The 19,149-nt window shown below is 36.8% G+C and overlaps 1 protein-coding gene across 2 annotated transcripts; it reads left to right on the top strand.

The window, feature by feature from the left end:
• The first annotated feature begins 829 nt into the window (after positions 1-829).
• On the top strand, positions 830-18,938 carry LOC144438530 (RNA-binding protein 26-like). 2 transcript variants are annotated; one of them, XM_078127596.1, is made up of 20 exons: positions 830-1,182; positions 3,379-3,497; positions 3,875-4,041; positions 5,064-5,170; positions 5,625-5,710; positions 6,581-6,871; positions 7,081-7,395; positions 7,713-7,982; positions 8,516-8,665; positions 9,491-9,903; positions 10,151-10,288; positions 10,995-11,150; positions 13,072-13,170; positions 14,359-14,601; positions 15,010-15,168; positions 15,771-15,875; positions 16,411-16,626; positions 17,518-17,601; positions 18,269-18,388; positions 18,723-18,938. In XM_078127596.1, the coding sequence occupies exons 1-20, from the start codon at positions 1,121-1,123 to the stop codon at positions 18,810-18,812; spliced, it is 3,390 nt and encodes a 1,129-aa protein (XP_077983722.1). In that variant the 5' UTR covers positions 830-1,120; the 3' UTR covers positions 18,813-18,938. The 2 variants fall into 2 exon arrangements, with proteins under 2 accessions (XP_077983722.1, XP_077983723.1); XM_078127597.1 differs by lacking the exon at positions 13,072-13,170.
• The last annotated feature ends 211 nt before the right edge of the window (positions 18,939-19,149 follow it).

Here is a 19,149-nt window from a genome sequence, read left to right as displayed (position 1 = left end):
CAAGTGGATTTTAAGGTGTTTTAAAAAAAAAACCATAATGATAAACCCCACTGTCAAACTTAATGATCACGTTTCTCTTCAATAGTTCTGAGTACAGGTACTAGGTTTTCCTCAAGGTTGTGGTATTTATTGTATTTTCTTTTTACCTACGATTGCCAGAAAACGAGTTGGAAGCTTATATAATCAAAGTATAGACTTGTACATGGAAATTTGACATTTGTAGCTAGTTTCAGCACCTGCGCAGCACAAAATATTTTTTTAGCTCATACCCTGGAAACAATTTCTTTCTGTCTTAGTTAGTCGGCAATTCCCCCCCCCCCCCCCTGCTTAAGGCCGGTGACATTTTTTCTCTCTCGGAACCCCCCCCCCCCCCAATCAAATAGTGCATCCCATAGCTTCATCATCATTTCAACATCGATAGTCATCATTATCAATAATTTGTGGAATTGCACAGCGGAAAGCTAACCACTTCTACTACATTGTAACACATGTAGCACACCAAGTAAGTAACTTTTCTTTGGAGAAACCAAGAAGGTCGGATACAGAATGCATGTGCCAACCATGCTGTGACAATTCTTAAACCTTTGACCCATAACCTTTGACCCGGGGATCTCGTCACGTGACTCTACCAACCCCATCACTTTTTGCATTTGTCTCTAGCCCCCGTAAATTTACCCTTTGAATGACGGACTCCACTAGAAAATACATATTTGATTCTATCAATCACCATACAGTAAAATATACACGGTTTTCCCGCATTTGATAGACTATAATTTGTGCACGTGTATTCAAGTCTCGCGAGAATCCGCCATCTTGGCTGTTTTGCAAAAACGACAAACCGGTTGAACGTCTTTCGTGCAGATATCCAACGTATTTATTGACGCCTAGCGTCGTATTTAGGATCTTATTCGTAATATACAAGTCGTATATTTTAATTGCACTGAATATTCACAAAAAATCTCCCATCGAGTTTGCATATTTCGTATTAATTATCCCAAATGAAAGGAAGGAGTTGACACTGGGCAAGTGGCGTTGTATCGTCAGATCGGACTGATTCGTCCGACACAGTTTCAGCGACGAGTATATTTTTGAACAATATTTACAGTACATGTGTTAAAGTATGCCAGCAATTCAGAATATAGAGGCTTTGAAGGCATGGTTGACGAAGAAATTAGAACCGATGTAAGTATAATTTTACGAATTAGACGTTAGCTATTTGATTCAGCTGTTGTAGGGCTTCGTGTATTTTTCGTAGGGCACGCTATCTACGCGCGTCCACGTCCACGCGACTCTTGCACAGAGAGGTTACAACAGATAGCGTTCGATTTTGATAGCCAACGAACTCTCTTTGAAGAATCGATGTGCAGGTTGAATTTTTCGCACATGATTATTACAACTATTACTGCACCGAAGAAACACATCAGAAGACCATCTCACTTTTATTAGTCTACAATACTGTTACTGTAGTAATGCATTTTAAGGATGAAGATATAATTGAGAAATTTCATAGGGAAATTACAAACTGCACAGCAGCTTTACGAGCAGGGAATACCAGTGACCCAAAGATTGTGTGTCAACCACCAGGGCGTACTGTTGTAACCGAGACTCAGTTAGTAAATGCATTAACCATGGATCTATAAATTGATAGTAATATATCAATAATCGGAGTGTCTGGTGACAAGCGCTTGTCAGCAGCATATTGTTCTCGTGACAAGCGCCGAGCGTACATGTGTACTACAGCCTGGTCGACGTCAACATGTGCGCTATAGTACTGACCCGTACCTTTGACACAATTAAGGCCCGGAATGGAGTTATACCGTCACCGTGTCGTTTTCCTGTAGTAGTTTCAAGTTTCCCACCCCAGCTTTAATAGTACTTGAGATTTAATGTTTATTTCACGATTCGGCGTTTAACTTGCGCGGCCGGTGAGCTGTCGTCAGCTGTATGTCATTACTTTGAGGCCATCACTGCACATGGGATAAAACAAGTAAAAAAGACCACGCAACACCACAAAAACTATACGCATTTTACCTGTCCTTCACAATAATGAATGTTATTGATGCAACAAACTTTAGTTGTTTTAGATTAATTACCTTTACTGTTGACACGTTGCACGTAGTACTACATCACACACGCGGCTATGGCCATGGAGCATATAGGCGGTGAAGTGTACATGTAATGTGTGTACGCGGCGGACTTCGCGGTTGTTGGAAAAAACAGGAGCTATCACACGTAAATTAACAGTTTTAAGAACTGATGGTGTTTGATAAAGTGATAAAGTGCAATCAATTTCAAGGGTAATAAGAACGTTTTACACTTGACGCCAAAACACATCATAATGGGTGTCAAAGGTCACGCTTGTCAGCAGCATATTGTTCTAGTGACAAGCGCTTGTCAGCAGACTCGGCCATCAATAATAGATCCATACATTAACATACCCCTATCAAAATAATGCTCATTAATTTACAGACTTTGAGAAATGCGTTGAACAGCCAAACTTATTACGTTGAACATGGGGGGGGGGGGGGGGGGGGGGCAGAAATTAGAAAAAATAGCACAAAATACAAGCTAAATGGTAAGGAGAAAACAAAAAACCACACTTTCGGAAATTTGATGCACCATTTAGTAATAGTAATTCATTGTAACCCAGGAGTGTATTCTGTACAATGTGAAAGTTTATGTGTTTGTTCACAGTCCAGACTAGTTTGAAAGCTGCAGCTAGACACATGAACAGGTTTTGTCTTATTAGTTTTGCACAGGACTACATACACAACCGCGAAACAAAAGTTTTGACAACTTTGTAATATTCCAGTATCCAGGAATGTTTAGAAATATTCATGTTATCTCTTCCATGTTTTAAAATATATGTGTATTGTTTGTTTAAACCACACATGAGCCAGGGTGAAGATGTTCAAACAGAAAAAATTATACCTGGATATTCTATATCACTACAACTCGCATTTTTTTTCACAGTGGTCAAACTATGGGTAAAAATATCCCAGGTTGACATTATTTTTCCTAATTTTTCCTAACATTATGCTTCGGGGTGTAATTGTATTATTTCCTGATATTTTTCTTCATTCATCTGAAAAACACTCATGGTTTTGTCACTACTGCCTGTGGTAACAAAACCCCTTAGTTAGTTCACATGTATTTTCCTTGGCTGAACAAAGAGAAATATTGGGGAATGGTAGCTAGATATATTATTATATGAGAGATGAAGAGCGTGTTTCAATTTTGTGGTTGATCTGCCAAACCTGTCAGTGGGACTTATTATGTTGTATTAATGGAAAATACATGGTACTGCAGGGTTCAAACACAATCTCTTTTCATCTATTATGACTGAGGAGTTATCATTTTAATGATTTACATTTACAGATGTGATGCTGATCCAGCAGCCTTGGCCAAGTATGTTGTAGCACTAGTCAAGAAAGATAAACCTGAATCTGAACTCAAAGCCATATGTGTAGATCAGCTGGATGTATTTTTACAAAAAGGTAGGTGGTTGAATTTTGTGCACGTCCATAGTTGAAAATTTTGATGATGACACAGGCAATGTTTCTATTCACAAAATGGCACCTTTGTAGCTAGCTGTTTTAGTCATCATCCTGGATTGAATTTTGATGCTGAAGTGAGTGCAAATTTATTTTCTAACTACATAATGATGGGTGATTTTTTAAAACTTGATATGGTGAGCTATATATTTGTGGTATTTATTATGTTTAACAGCAGGACATGTATCTTTCTCAATTCCATATTTGTCATAATTTGCTGTAGATATGGAAGCTTTTCTCAATTCCCAAGATGTCAATTTTCAACAGAAGGACATATGTCAATTTCATATTTAATATGTTTTGCAATGTATTTGTTGTAGATACTGCCAACTTTGTGGACACTTTATTTGAAACTCTCAATTCTAAGACGTATGTAGGTGAACAGACACCTACCATTACAACCAATACACCAACTACTACCACAGCTAACATCTCAGAACCAAGCTCAAAACCAGATACTAGTACTCAAAAACCAAAAAGAGATGAGGTAAGAAGTAGACCAATCTGATTAAAATCTGATGTAGTGAATTTAGCATGGTGATTTACCCTTGTTTCCTACTTTTATTGTCCTTTGTTCTTTTTTGTTCTGTGACTGCCTTGTACCTACATCTGACACAGTACCATTTGAGTTCTCATGCAAATCTCGTATTTTTGAGTAGCCAATTAGAATCTGTTTTGCAACCAACACTCGATGATTGAAAATTGAAACAAGAGAACCACTGAACAATAACATTTTTCTCTGCGTTTGAGCTATTTTCAAACCGAGTTTCTGAGGTACAGTACCTGTATGTTTTGGTGCATTACGCATTCTCATTCATTGAGTAAATTCACTCCACACTCCTATGGTATTGTGTCAGATATAGGTACAAAGTGCTCACGGAACACCAAAAGAACAAATGATAATGAAAATAACAGGTAAATAAAGAAATCGCACCAAGTTCACCACTTCAGACTTTAATCAGATTGGATGTAGATGCATTAGGTTGTTTCCTATGTGTGGTCATCTCTTTGTATTTAGAGAACTGACTTTGATTAGATAAAGGAATAACAAATGACAAGTATGTAATATGCACTTGTTCTATGTGTGACTTCTCACTTTTTTTTTGTTGGGAATGGTAAGTATTAGTCAAATCTTACCCGAGTTTCTGAGGTATGTTACTTGGGTTTCATACCAAAATTATGGCACAAGGTATGGCAATCTATGAATGTTTTATGTGACTGGGGTTGTGTTAAATTATTGCAGTAAGTATTACAAATTTTGAAATGATAAGGTATAATTCCCCAGGTATTTTGTTGCCGTTCCCCTCCAAAAGTAACAGGGTAATAGGTATGAAATCCATAGATGTTATACCAAGAACCCCCATCCCCATTACTGTGATCCCCAAACCTTAGTAAAAACACTGTAATGTGGTTGAGTTGTTGCATTCGTTCTTTAAAAAAAATAAAAGCAGGTGAAACTTCAGAGATGACTTATTAACATTGTTATATGTATGTGAATTTGTTTAACAGCAGCTCATTGATGATGAAGACAGAGATTTTCGTAGAACTAGGAGACACCATGACAGTCACAGTCCGACAAATAGTCGGAGCAGGAGTCGTAGTAGAAGCCCTCTCAGGTCAGTTCAGTATATCATATTGGTTTCCTAGGTTTGTGTTGATGGACAAGTATGCATGTCTGTGATTTGGAATGGGGTTTCAATAGTTGTCTGTTATTGAAAAAGGTGTTATTTTATTGTCTGATTCTATCATCATTGAGATAAGGCCGCCATACGCAGTTAGTCTCTGTGAACATGTGCAACATACACTAAAGTCCTGGCAGTGACTCTTAAAAGAAATAATCAGCCACTGAATAAAAACTTGTAACTCGTAAGCAAGAGTGACATTTCCAAAATTTTGTAAATCATGTATTGTGATAAACAGGAGAGAAATATGTCACATAATTATTATGCTGACATCTGTTTTGCCTTCTTGGTAGAACTGTGTAGAGTAAGGAAATGGTAGATGATAATTATTTTGATTACATCAATTATACTGAGTGTTTCCATGGTAACAATATGACTTGTCATGTAGGCCAAGAGATGACAGGAATAGAAGACGAGGTGGCAGCGATGACAGAGGCAGGAGATATGACAGAGGCTACAGGGACAGAGAAAGAGGTACATTCATTTTCTGCGATCCTTCTAGTTGAACCTTGAAATACTATTGTCTAGCATTTTTACAATTTTCTGGATCGTAACTTGTTATTCTAATTTCCTATACGCATTACAATGACTACAATCTTCTCCACCATATAGTCAAACTGGTTACTCTAGCACACCATTCTGTCCCCCCCCCCCCCCAGCTATAGTTTAATGAATTGTATTGAGAGTTGATATAAATGTGATGACATTATCATGTCCCCTCATGGGATTTAATTAAACACGACTGTGTTACTTGAAGATTAATGAGTGACTGTCTGAATGAAGTAACCAATTACAAATGACTGTCAGTGTGTGCTCGATTACTACTGACATGCACTGCTCAGCCTTTCTCCCAGCGGGCAGTTAGCTACATTTTCAGTAAAATCTGTCCACTTGACTAAATGTGGATAAGAAAGTGATCATAGAAAACATTGACAGGTACAGGACTAGCCTAAAAACTTGCTTGATTTTATGGCAATGTGACATGCCAAGTTTTATGATTCTGAGAAATAAATGAGCTCAATTTTAATAAATGACAATTATTTTTCGTTCACTTACCTACTTTGTTACCATGTTATAGCATTTTCATTGTAAATGAGTTTAGTAGCTAAGTGGATTAATACTGATTGTGTTATGATATCAAAACATATTTCTACACCAAGGGGTCACTGTACTTGTTTGTGCTACACTAGAATTAAGATTGTGCTGCACTAGTGTTATGCTGAACCCTGTTTTGATCACTGTAAGTCACTCGTATGCCATCACAAAATCTGACCATTAGCTTTAAGAAAAATGCAGCTGGTTGTGAGTGTTTGCATGGTAATCTTCAAACCATCCATTCTACAGGACGAAGTGGAGGTGATGGGAGGAAAGACTCAAGATCAAGTCATGGGGACATTGATGAAAGACATGGTGACATTGATGAACGAGAACGTTATTCACTGCCCTCTACGACATCGGCTCAACAAACCACTTCGTCTGGGCCAACTAGTGCTGTACAGGTAGTGACCAGTACAAGGTCAGGAGATCTGGACTGGAGGGCACAAGATCTTTCAAGTTATAACAACAGGTCAAAAGGCCATGAGAATGAAGAGAAAAAGGAACCACCTAAGAGACCAAGATGCCGTGATTATGAAGGTGATTACTATTTTCTCCTTGTTGTCTTTGATATATAATGGTGCCAATTTGCAATCAACTCACTCAGAATAGCGCTATTTCAAAATATTTTGTTGGTGGCAGCACACTTGCTCTAGGTAGTTCGCAGACACTTCCATTCTGTGGTTGCAATTGGAAATCAAGTTTAAAATAATATGTTTATCATAAATGTGTCCTCACTGTACTTACAGAGAAAGGCTTCTGCATGCGTGGCGAATTGTGCCCCTTTGACCATGGCAGTGACCCAGTGGTTGTAGAAGACATCAACTTGCCAAATATGCTGGCATTTCCTGGAGGACCACCACCTCCGCCACCACCTCCACCACCACCGCCACCCCCTCCTCCACCAATGGGTCAGCCTAGACCTCCGCCGCCACCACCACTTGTGTCTGGTCCGGTGATACCAGGGATGGATATGCGTGGTCCAAGAATGTCACACCCTCCTCTGCCACCACATCCACCTCCTCAGAGGCCACCCCCACCACCACCTCCATCTTCACATGCAGGTTAGTTTTCTTTGTGATGTAGAGTACTGTGAATTTGTAAGGTTAAATATTTCAAACATGTTACTTGACCATAGTTCATATTATATCTTAAGATCTAACCACCACTGCCAGTCTGTGTGGCATCAGAGATTTCTGTTTCAATACATTTTTGTACCCAACACTGTCAATGTATACATATAAACTTGGTTATTTCTTGATATATGTTGAGTCAGTTGTAAGTCCAAATATGTATGAAGTTATGAGAATTAAACTTTATTTTACCTCTGTTATCATTGTTATCTGACAATTCTGTTGGCATTCGGCTTCAAAATTAATAGGTGGCCCACCTCCCCATCACATGAGACCTCAAGGACCTGGACCAAGACCTGGCAGGCCTGGACCGGGACCAGGACCAGGACCAGGCCAAGGGCCAGGACCAGGACTAGGACCAGGACCAGGAATGAGAATGCGACAGGGGAAAAGAGGAACACCGCCTCCACCTGGTACTGGACCCCCACAGCCACTGCCATCTGTGGACAGACCAGGCAATAATATGCCACCTCAAAGATACCAACCCCCACCACCACCTCCTCCTCCCCCACAATCAGGTGATTTATTAACTTTTTTTTTTATTGGAAATAACCAAATATTAGGTATGCTACAGATAGTATGTGACATAAATATTGACAGGGGTCACATTGTCATTAATTGGCACGTCTCAATTTTACATGTAAGCTGAACTCATTCACAGTTCAGAGTGTAGACTGTAAGATACGTCGTGTTGTTCAGCCCTATCAGGCTTCTTAACCATGAGTGCTGGCTGATAGCATGGCATGAATGTCTGTATCTTACAGACTAATCAGAGTGACTGAAATGCAAAAGACAGTGACATAGCATATAAAATTATTTATGAAGTAACAAGTGGTTGTATAAAGAAAGAAAGAGAGAAAGGGAATTTATGTGAAATTGGGAAATTATGCTACAATAATGTGAATTCTAGGAATGCTACTAACACTAACAGTAACTCAAAAGCTGCATGACTTAATAATACAATTGCTGATTCACCAATCTTGCCTGAGATATGGGCTATGTCATTAGTTGGGAATTCAGAATTGAAACGTTTTGTGTTATCTGTGTCTAGAAATGTACCAACCTGATGGCTACAACCCAGAACACCCTGGAATAGATGGTGGTATGCCAAACAGATCATACTGGGGTGGTGGTTCTAGATCCAACAAACCACAACAAGTCCGATCCAGAGAACTCGTAGCTATACCTTCAAGCACAACAGGTTGGTCTATTATGTTGTTCTACTCTGTTTAAATACCATATATACCAGACAAATGTTCAAGTCAAGAGAGATTGATAGTTTTGGTTTGTTGGCCAGGTCAGTGAACTGTGCCAATAAGCTGTACTTTGCAAGACAGTATAGTCACAAGATTTGTAGGTTTGGTATGCATGCAGTGTGATACAGTCAAACTGTATCTAAAAGAAGATCAGATACTGTACATCCCATTCCATTACTAGCTAAGACAAAATGCCTTGATGTTAAAAAGTAATTTGAGTATTTACTTCATTATAGATGATATGTGATATCATACCTTTCTGGTTGATATCAACACATTTTGACAGTTTATAGGTGGATAATAAATACATCTTTGTCATATTACATTTCTAGGTAGTGCAGTGGTGTTTATCAAGTGGGCACTGTTTACCAGAAAGTTATTCATAACAGTTTTGTTTCTTGAAATGTGATGATTGATTTTGATCACTAAGGAGAGCATTCTGAACCATTAGCTGATCAGCTGTTTAGTCGGTGGTCAGTGGTCTCACTTGAATGCCAGATTAAAAGAAAATTCCTTAGAATCAACTTACTTATGTTGATTTCAGTACATAGGTATGTCAAGACTAGGGAAACAAATGTATCACTTGTGTTATATTAGAATCACGTAGAGGGAAAAGATACTTGATAAAGTTGACCTGTATCTTTTGACTAGGTTTGAAGGTGGCCACAAATCCCCAAAACAATGCTTGGCTTGGTATATGCAGATCCATATATTGCAAGTTATGTTTTGGAAGTTAAATAAACTCTTTTTTCCCTCTCATACATCATCAGCTGATACAAAAACTACTGAATCTACGAGTGCAACCAAAGATCCAGAGCCATCATCAAAGCCAGACCAACAAGCAGAATCTACCAGTAGTACTGTAACATTGGTTCGTGAAGAGATTGCTCCGATACCGGAGCCAGCACCAGTTGTGAACAGAACAGTTATAGACACTCGTAAAGTGATTACTGGTGATAGCCGAAAACGTCCTTTTGAGCATCATCAACAGTACGGACACCATCAACAGTACGGAGGATGGCAAAGAAATATGCGCGGGGGCTACAGTAATTTTGGCAAGAGACCTCGGAATAATAATTATGAGAACACCAAACTTGAAATCAAGAAAGTACCGAGAGACTTAAATAATATAACAAAATTAAATGAACATTTTTCAAAGTTTGGTACAATTGTAAATTTACAGGTAGGTTTCTCCCTTTTGATACATGTTGTGGGGTAAAGCAGTTTGAAAATGCCGGATTCCAGAAAGAATTCTTAAATGGAAAAAATACCCTGTATAAAGTTGAAAATATCTTTGACAGTTGAATTTAAGCAGAGTATATTTTAAGAGACGACAACTGAACTTTTTTTTGTCACTTGATTATTACCTGCCAATGATAAAAGTCCTAATAATAGCACATATTTGAAATGTTGTATTTTGAAACTAACAGGTTGCATTTGAAGGTGATCCCGAAGCTGCTCTTATTCAGTTTTCATCTCATGATGAGGCAAGGAAAGCTCATAATTGTGAAGAAGCAGTGTTCAACAACAGATTTATCAAAGTATTTTGGTTCAGAGAAAGAGATCAGGTAAGGTTGTTTGGATGTTATCATCTCTGTATGGTGTGTGCCATATTGTTGTGTTTTTGACATTGTACTGTTTCATTTGTAGAGTATTATAAACAATTGTTACTTCATGTCTCACACAATACTGAGGATATCACAAACCGTATTTATACAAAAGCACTGAAACTGAAACCTTGCCCATGTGACAGTGCCAATGAGGTCAGTCCAGTATCTATGTTTCATGTGGCCAACAACAGCTACCACGTTGCCATCTTGAGAATAATATCTTTTCATTATAGCGACAATAAATTACATTAACTAGATGAAAATAGAAAACACAATCTCCCATCCCAATGGGCTTATAAGTCACGCTTGAAATATTTACAAAGTAATGAAGGAAAAAATACAAATAATCTGAGTAGTAAAAAAAATAATGATTTAACTGTGTCAATGCAAACTGCTTTTTCATCTGAGAAATGCAGTTTTAATGATTTTAGAGGTAGCTTGAACCTTATCCCCGAGTAAATATTCCAGCTTATCAAGTTTGGTGTTCTTACACTTTGTGTTATTCCGTTTGGCAACAGTTGATGATGTATCACACGAAGCAGATAAGGACACAAGACTTGTTTATATATATAGGAAATAGAATTTATTGGTGATACACAGTTATTTAATTTGTTTGTGTGTGTGTTCTTATTACGTATCATTTTATTAAATCCCCCTCTTGCAGACGCCAGGCGTACAGGGTTCAAATCAACCAGCTGCTATGACTACAGACACCACCGGTACTGCTGCTCCAGTACATAAAACTTCTATCAAAGACAGGCTTGGCTTGCCAACAAGGGAACAACTTACTTTTGTCAAAACTCCACCTGAGGGAGAAAAGGTAAGCAGACAATAAAACATCTAGTTATTTTGTACATTGTATCAATCATGAAATAAGCAATTAGTTTGAGAGATGCAGTTAGAGAGAATCCGAAAGAGCCATATACTTGTAAGGGGATGTTTCAAGTTAGTTGTTACTAGGGGGATTGATGCTAAGGAGGTCCTGGACCATCATCCTGCACATGCAGTGGCAAGTGTCATTGAATACTGAATGCAAGGAGCTATATACACAGTATTCATACATAAACTGATAAATCAAACTAACAAAGTCAGGAATGAAATCAGAGATGACTGAAGTGCAGGATCATTTACCAGACTTGTCACGTCGTGTCACGGGACTGATTTTGTATGATCGCTATAAAAGTATGCCCTGGGATCAACTCTTGTAAGTTGCATAGATAATTTAAAAGTATACTCCTATATATTATAATACCACCATTTGAAAATTAATGTCAAAATATGATATTCTCCCCAAAAACTTCTTGACATTGAAATTTATAAAATTATCATCCATATAATGTTACATTGCATTCCTGACTGATATACTTCCTGTTGTGAAAAAAAGTGTAATAGTAGCAATTTGTTTTTGAGATGTACAGTAATAATACATAGGGGTCGCTAAGTACCATTAGCTGACCACTGAAACATGACAAGTGGAAATTCCAATGCATTGCATGGGGCAGGTAAGTATTATTAGCTGACCACAGAAACATAAAAAGGATTGGAAACACCTGCAAAGTTGAGAGATTTTCAGTGAACCATTTTGACATATGTTGTCAAACAGTGAATTCAGAGCTGTGTTATTACTACATAATGTAGAAATGTAATAGTTAGAATAACATACAATGTAACTTGCCGTGTAAACTGAAGTACTTATTTAACTGTATGGTAAACTTAAAAAAGCCAACTTTTTACATGACTTGGGTAAGGCATTCAGTGTTTTCTATGGTTTGAAATTTCCTGAATTCCTGAAAAAAATCCTGTATTCCTGAATTTCACAATAAGACACTCAGAAAATTGAATTTTATATATCTTTCCCTTTGGTATGTAGACAAATTATTTCGTGGTAAATGTCTTCATTTCTAATTATTGAAGTGCTAATCAGCGTGATATATCATATGGATAACAAATAGTACAGTCAGGCAGATAGCTGCATTTTTCTGTCAGCTGTACAGCTACCCATGCCTATGGTTTTGTGCACGAGCATATCTTATCTAGTGATTTAACAACTTACGTATTTTGTAATAGTATATTTAGATGAAATAGATGTAACTTACTGATATATGCATACACACTTTTCTACTCTCTTTCTGTGTAACCTTTCAAAATGATAATATTTTGTTCACACTTTCGTGTGTGGAATGTCTATCTTTAATATGCCAGTTGAATCATGTCTGAAGCTTGGAATGCCAGTGTGCATGTTTGTGCATAGGTTTACCTTGCAGCTGTTAGTCTTACTATGTAGATCTTCATTTCTGTCATAATTTGTATTGTCTTATTTTTGTGCAATACTTTGTTCGTTATTATATAATCAATGATGTGTTCTGTTGTAAAGGCTGTGAGATATCATTATAAAAAAGTATTAAAAGTTGCTGTCTTTTCCAAACAAATGTTGATCAAAACCTGAAAAACTAAAGTATTTCTTTTTTTTTAAAGAAAGATTAAACACCAGATACTCTATTGTGAATTGTGTTTTTGAAAAAGTGACTATTTTTTTTGGAGAAAATCAAAATCAAGTGTAAGAGTCCAGATTTAAATTGTATGTGATTAATTACTTTGGTATTCATTCAGCAAGGAAAAAAAGTAGTTTAAATGGACTTTTATTTACTTTTTTGATATTTGGGTAACTGAAAAGTGAAAAATATTTCTGAGATGATTTTGATAAAGTATTTCTTTTTGTTTCTGGCTGCCTGTCCTTGTAGGATGGCACCACAACTGTAACCAGTCCTAGAAAGTCAGTGAAAGAAAGACTAGGATTCCCTCTCGATAGACACGTCATAGCCTCTAATGAAAATGATAAGGTAACTTGTGATATTTCTCATCGTTTCCATCATGTTGTGTGAAACAAAACAGCGCAAGACTAAAGCTCTAACGTAAATTTGTAGAGATGCCATTTTGTGTCATTTCATGGGTATACATGTAGGTGGAGGCAGCTTCTGCAGTTCATATGACAGTAATGTAAAAGCATATTTTTCAGACTCGGTTTGATCTTACATTTTCTCCCTACCATTCACAATATGTATGTGTCACTGTATGTGTCATTGTTTTGCTGTTTTAGTAACTTGTATGGCAAGCTAGTGATTTTAATGTATCAAATTGAAAAACTTGAATTTTGGCAGTCTTGGTTGCTTTGTAGCTGACATGGATCACTTGAAAAAGTGACATAATATTAATCCATATCTACATATGAATGTATATGACAGTCACTCTGTGCACATCAAATGTAAAATCATACAAGCCATTATTTGTTTACTGCTTGAATATGTATCTGTCCAGTGCATAGCATGTGTGGTCAGATTAGTCATATCTTTATCTTTATGTGGCATGCTACGTTTAAAATACATGTTAAGGGATATGAAATTTTCTGTTTTGACATATTTGCGTATTGCTCAGGCCACTGAGTACAAATTTAATGACAAAAATGAACACTTTCCTAGGTTTAGTGTTTTGTTGCCAACCATTGCAGCTAAGGGTAAACCAATGGAATTATCTGTCGAAATATTTCTACTGTATCAACATCTACGTAGTGTGATTTCACTCTTTGCCTTCTTTCAATGAGACGTTAGACTTAAACACATCCTCATCAAATTCTAAATATGCTTTATAGCTGATATGCTTTGTTTTCTATCAAACACTTCCTCAATAAATACAAATGATAATTTTAGGCTAGTTTTCTGAAAGGTAGCTTTTGTAGCGTAATCGTTATCTCACATCATATCATCAGCATAAAGGACTTGCTGTATTGTGTCCATTGCAATGGGATGTATTCTGCATTGACATTTGAGCTGAAGCTCGATAACATTATTTGTTGCCTAGGCTATAGTTTTTATGCTGCTCTTGATGTTGCAAAAACAACTCCATAAAACCCAAGAATCATAAGTCAGAGTAAATTGGTTTCTAATATCATTGCATTTATTAAATCGTCACCATGTATGTAACCAAATCAAATTGTTAATATATCCCTTTATTATGTGTTCTTACTTTATCAGGTGACAGTGCATTCAACTGGTATTTCTAAAACTGTGTACAATCCATCAGCCTTCAAGGCCAGCAAACCAGTACCCACCTCGTCACAGATAGTTGCCGCCCAGGAAGCACTTAAAAAGAAGATTGAAGAGAAGAAGAAAGACAGTATGAAGAGAGAAGAGATGAGAAAAGATGTGTTGAAGAGGAAGTTGGACATTCAGAAACAGAAACAAGAGTTACTGAATAAACAAATACAACAACAAAAGGTAGGTTCTTTAATTTATAGTTTCAGGTACTCTGTAATTTAGTAGAGTAGAAATCAATGCTTGACTCCATTGTTGACGGTGTGTTTTGGACGGTGTCGTAAAAGAGGCCGTGGTTTGCGATGATGTTATATAGTAGTAGTAGTGAAGTTACCTTATTGGAATCTTGCGACTATGTAGCTTTTGTCCGAATCACTCAGATGTCACCAGCGTAATGATGTTATGCCGTTTGGTCAGGTGACCTCCTAATGGAATCACCAGACAGCAGACTGTTGTAAATAGGTGGGAGATGGTATCCACAGTCACGGTTGAGGGACGGCTGGTGTTCTTTCTGTAAGTTATTAAGACAAAACACAAATTGTGTTTTTTTAGACTGATATAGCATTGTGCCCCTTTCCTTCAATTTGACAGCTTTTAGTGGCTAAACTGGAGAAGAACAAGAACATGAGTCCAGAAGAGAAAGCTGCCATCATGAAATCTTTGAAAATTCTGACAGATAGCATTATTACCATAAAGAAGACCCTGACAGGCAAAAAATCAACATCTACACCTGCCAAGACAAAACAGGAGGTGAGTCTGTACTTGCAGGATACATATTATACTATACACTTGAAATGTGTGTGTATGGTTCTGTTTATGGAAATCTACAGGTTTTGGTAACATTAGGGGTGTGACATTCATATAAACAAAAGATTTGCACTACTTTCTGTGATCTGTATTTTATGATGAGAGTATTGGTGAGGAATATGTATCCCTATTTGTTATTATTGTATTTAAAAAACAACAACAACAGTATATAAAGGCAGTATTATAAGTCATGATTACTACTGTAGTATTAGTCGGTCAGTTTATTGAAAATTGTTGTAAGTGTAATAATTGTTAGTTTATTCATGTATGCACATTTTAGCTTTGCAAAGAGCACTGAGACGTAGTGTACTGTGCTTTTTTGTTTAGGAAATTGAATTATTTTATTATTATTGTGTTGTGTATAGTGAGTCGACAAATGCGAAGTTCCAAAAAAAATGTTGTTCTGCAAGATTTTGTCTGAACTGAAAAGACATTCTACACAAAGTTAATTACGGTATACAACAGACCATATTCACCAATGTGGTGTGCTAGATTTGGCGGTTGTTTTACACTATCTTTACAATGGCATTTGTTGTAATTGACAGGCTGAAAGGGAACTCCTTGATACAGAGTTAGAACTCATTAATCAAGAAGGCACTGGAGCTGACACAAGTGATCTTAAGAGGAGAGTGTTTGAACTTCGACAAGAGGTCAGTATCGTATTGCATCATTTGATATACTGTACTTCTCTGCATTAGCGCCCTCACCCAGGCAAGGGCCAACTCCTTTTGTTTTTACATACAGCGATGTATGTTGAACTTGCACATTTGGAAGTGATAGTATTTGATACAGTTATAGCTTGAAGAAGTACTCTCTAATAATTAGACTTTCTTACAAGTATATCATACAAAGTAGAATCTGGAATAATTGTTTTCACTTTATCACTTATAAATTTCAGTCATGAAATCAAACTTTTCTTTATCATTACTTGCACAAATTGTTTTCATTAAAGTGTGCTTTGTGGGAATAGTTTCAAAACTGGGTCATGTTGATAAAAAAAAATGAAATATTCACATCCTGAAAGTAAGACAAGGGATGACTCAAATCTTAGTTTGCTGATCATGCTAAAGTTAAGCAATGCAGAGTTCACACACTTGGAATATCCGTACATTAGGGCAGATCATATGAAACGTTTTGGAAAAGTTCAACTATATAACTGTTATTTCCTTTTGGTCTTGTTTTCAGGCTCAAAATTTAGGACTTCTTGACATGGGGAGGGGAAGAGGGAGAGGGCGGGGTCGTGGGAGTTGGTTTAGGGGACGTGGGGGAAGGGGAAGGGGTTTTACTGCCAGGGGAAGGGGTAGAGCAAGGGTTGGAACTGTACTTGACAAGAGGCCTAGAAAACTAACAATAAGTGGTTACAGCGGAGATGAAAAGGATGAACTTCATGGACACTTTTCTGTAAGTATGATATAGATATTTGTAATTTGTCATTGTACTATGTGAACAGTTGTAACATGTTCTCCCTGAAGGTATAAGTGACGCTTAGCCAGTTATTCATCTGTTAATGGCCGCCTTGATAAGTGTGATTTGCATTTCATAATCTTTACATAAAATGCATGATTTCAAAAGCGTCACCTGTTGCCATTTAGCTCATAAGTTTCTATACACTATGAGTTTCAATTTCAGGAGGAGACATGCTTCCTTTGTAGCTTAATAAGTCAGTGACTACTGGTAGGCTGACTGTGGTCTTTAAATTAGCCATATGGATGACAAATGGATTATTTTGGATGTTCAATTCATCAGCAACTCTACTATGTTTTTGTACATGAAACGACTATAAAAACTTTCGACACACTTCTTGTAATTTATTGATATACAAACATGGATTTGGTCGATGCTGTTTAACATGGTCTTTTCAAGTAGGAAAACATAGTAGAGTTGTCTTAAAACCCATTTATCACTCATATGGCCACTTTAAACCTTCCTGTGAAGGAATTCTAGGTAGAACACAACAGTTGTCAGTTTATTTCTTTGAAATCTATCCTAAACTAGGTTTAAGAAACAACTTCCAGTATAGATTTAATGATCACAATATAGCATTCATTTTGATTGATATCTCCATCATTCTGTTTATTCTCATATGTTGCTATAATTCTATCACTAGTAAGTAAGTTGAAATGATTAAGAAATATCTGTAGCTTTCTTAACATGACCTTGTAATATGTTTGCCAATTCAGTTCATATGACAATGTGATGAAGATTGTGACAATGTGAGATACATGATGATGAAAACGAGGCAGAAATAACCTTAAACTGTTTTTCATTTCTTGCATACTTTTCCTGTGTCAGCACTTTGGGGAAATTGAAAGCTTAGAACACATAGATAATAATATGCAGACTGTTATTAGCTTTAAAACAAGACAAGATGCTGAGGTAAGTACTTTGTTTATTGTTCTCAGTTCAATATCACACATTTGTTTGGGTCAGGATATAGTTTTGCATAAGATAAATTGAGATAAGATAAGATAAAGACAGAGATGATCAGTTAATGTGGTGTTAGTTAGGATAAATATCATGTAGCAGATACTATGTTTAGTAATTAGGAAACATGATCAGTGGTTTTGCTAAGGTTTGGGAACCCCGGTAACAGAAAGGGAGAAAGGAGTAAAAATGGCTGTGTTTCCTCATAGAGTCTGTTGTATTTTTGTTTGGGAACTCGGTTAAAATGACATGGGAACCCCGGTAGATTTTACCTACTTACCGCCCTTGGCTAAAACACTGGTAGGGGGAACCCAGGTAAAATGACATGGGAGCGCAGCTAGATTTTACCTACTTACCACCCTTAGTAAAAACAATGATGACACACATATGTTGAGTACTGAACTCTGTGAGATTGTAGTATTTACATATGTACTGTGAATGGGCCCAGGAGTACCTTCTTTTACATTTGTAATTGGGGAACTGTTGAAGAATGAATTGCATCCCTCATATGCATTGGTATATTTCCTTGATCCCAATATTGTATATCCTAAGCATGTGGCAGTAAGTCATCACTTACATGTATCTTTATATATGTTGTGTATATCTTTGTACCTTGTAGGCAGCCTTGATGGGAGCAAGTTTCAAGGAAAAGAATTTGCATATGTCTTGGTATAAACCACCATCAACTCCTTCGGAAGAAGCCCTAGGCTTAGATGACACTGAAGATGTGGATGATGATGTAAGTGTTATCAATTCAGAAAATAGAATGACGTTCTTGTGATAATGAGGCAAAGGTTTTGAGATTAGAAATTGTAAGAAATAGTTTAAATATTGGAGACACAAGTACTGAAATGAGAAGAGTTTATCCTTTTCATAGATTTGATCCTGATTGATGGAGAATTTCAGGATTTAGGGAATTTTTGAGATAATGTGGTGTAAGATTTATACCCATTTGTGTGCAAAAAAAATGCTATATCTGTGTCACTCAAAGCATCATCATGAAATAACGAGGTGAATAATGAAAACAAAATTATATGTTATAATAATTGTTTCTTTTTTAATTGATTTTTTAGACTACAGAGGAACTTGATGAAGACTTGTTGCTAGGATACGATGATGAAGATGATGATGATGAATCAGAAGCCAGGTCATGGAGACGGTGATACCGACCTTTGACTTGTCAATATTCCAATTTTACAATATGCAGATTAGTTTTTACTGTCCAACTGTTTTTTTTTTTCACTGTTCGAAATTAAATTGTAAAAAGTTGTGAAATTTTTTTTAGAGTACTTGTGCGTTGGTAGTCTTCTCTCTTTTTTCACCATATGAATGACCTCAATGGGTCAGCGTCACCCAGTGACAAGAATTAACAAGTCATCTTGAATTTCTTTAAGGATCTGTGAGCTTCTTTTCCCACAGTCTTCTTGTGTGACAGTGTAACTGATATCATCATTTTATGCATCAGCATGAAATATCTGGAGGGGAAAGGGACAGGATTAG

Source organism: Glandiceps talaboti, chromosome 8, assembly GCF_964340395.1.
Source record: "Glandiceps talaboti chromosome 8, keGlaTala1.1, whole genome shotgun sequence".
In the NCBI taxonomy this organism is placed as follows: Eukaryota; Metazoa; Hemichordata; class Enteropneusta; family Spengelidae; genus Glandiceps; species Glandiceps talaboti.
The sequence above is the reverse complement of the archived record's forward strand: the minus strand, read 5'-3'. Positions and strand labels throughout refer to the sequence as shown.

Excerpts from the sequence above, each read along its gene's own strand:
- LOC144438530 (XM_078127596.1), top strand. The coding sequence starts at position 1,121 with ATGCCAGCAATTCAGAATATAGAGGCTTTGAAGGCATGGTTGACGAAG. Across the intron at positions 8,666-9,490 it reads TATACCTTCAAGCACAACAG|CTGATACAAAAACTACTGAA; the intron begins GTTGGTCTATTA and ends ATACATCATCAG. Across the intron at positions 18,389-18,722 it reads CTGAAGATGTGGATGATGAT|ACTACAGAGGAACTTGATGA; the intron begins GTAAGTGTTATC and ends TTGATTTTTTAG.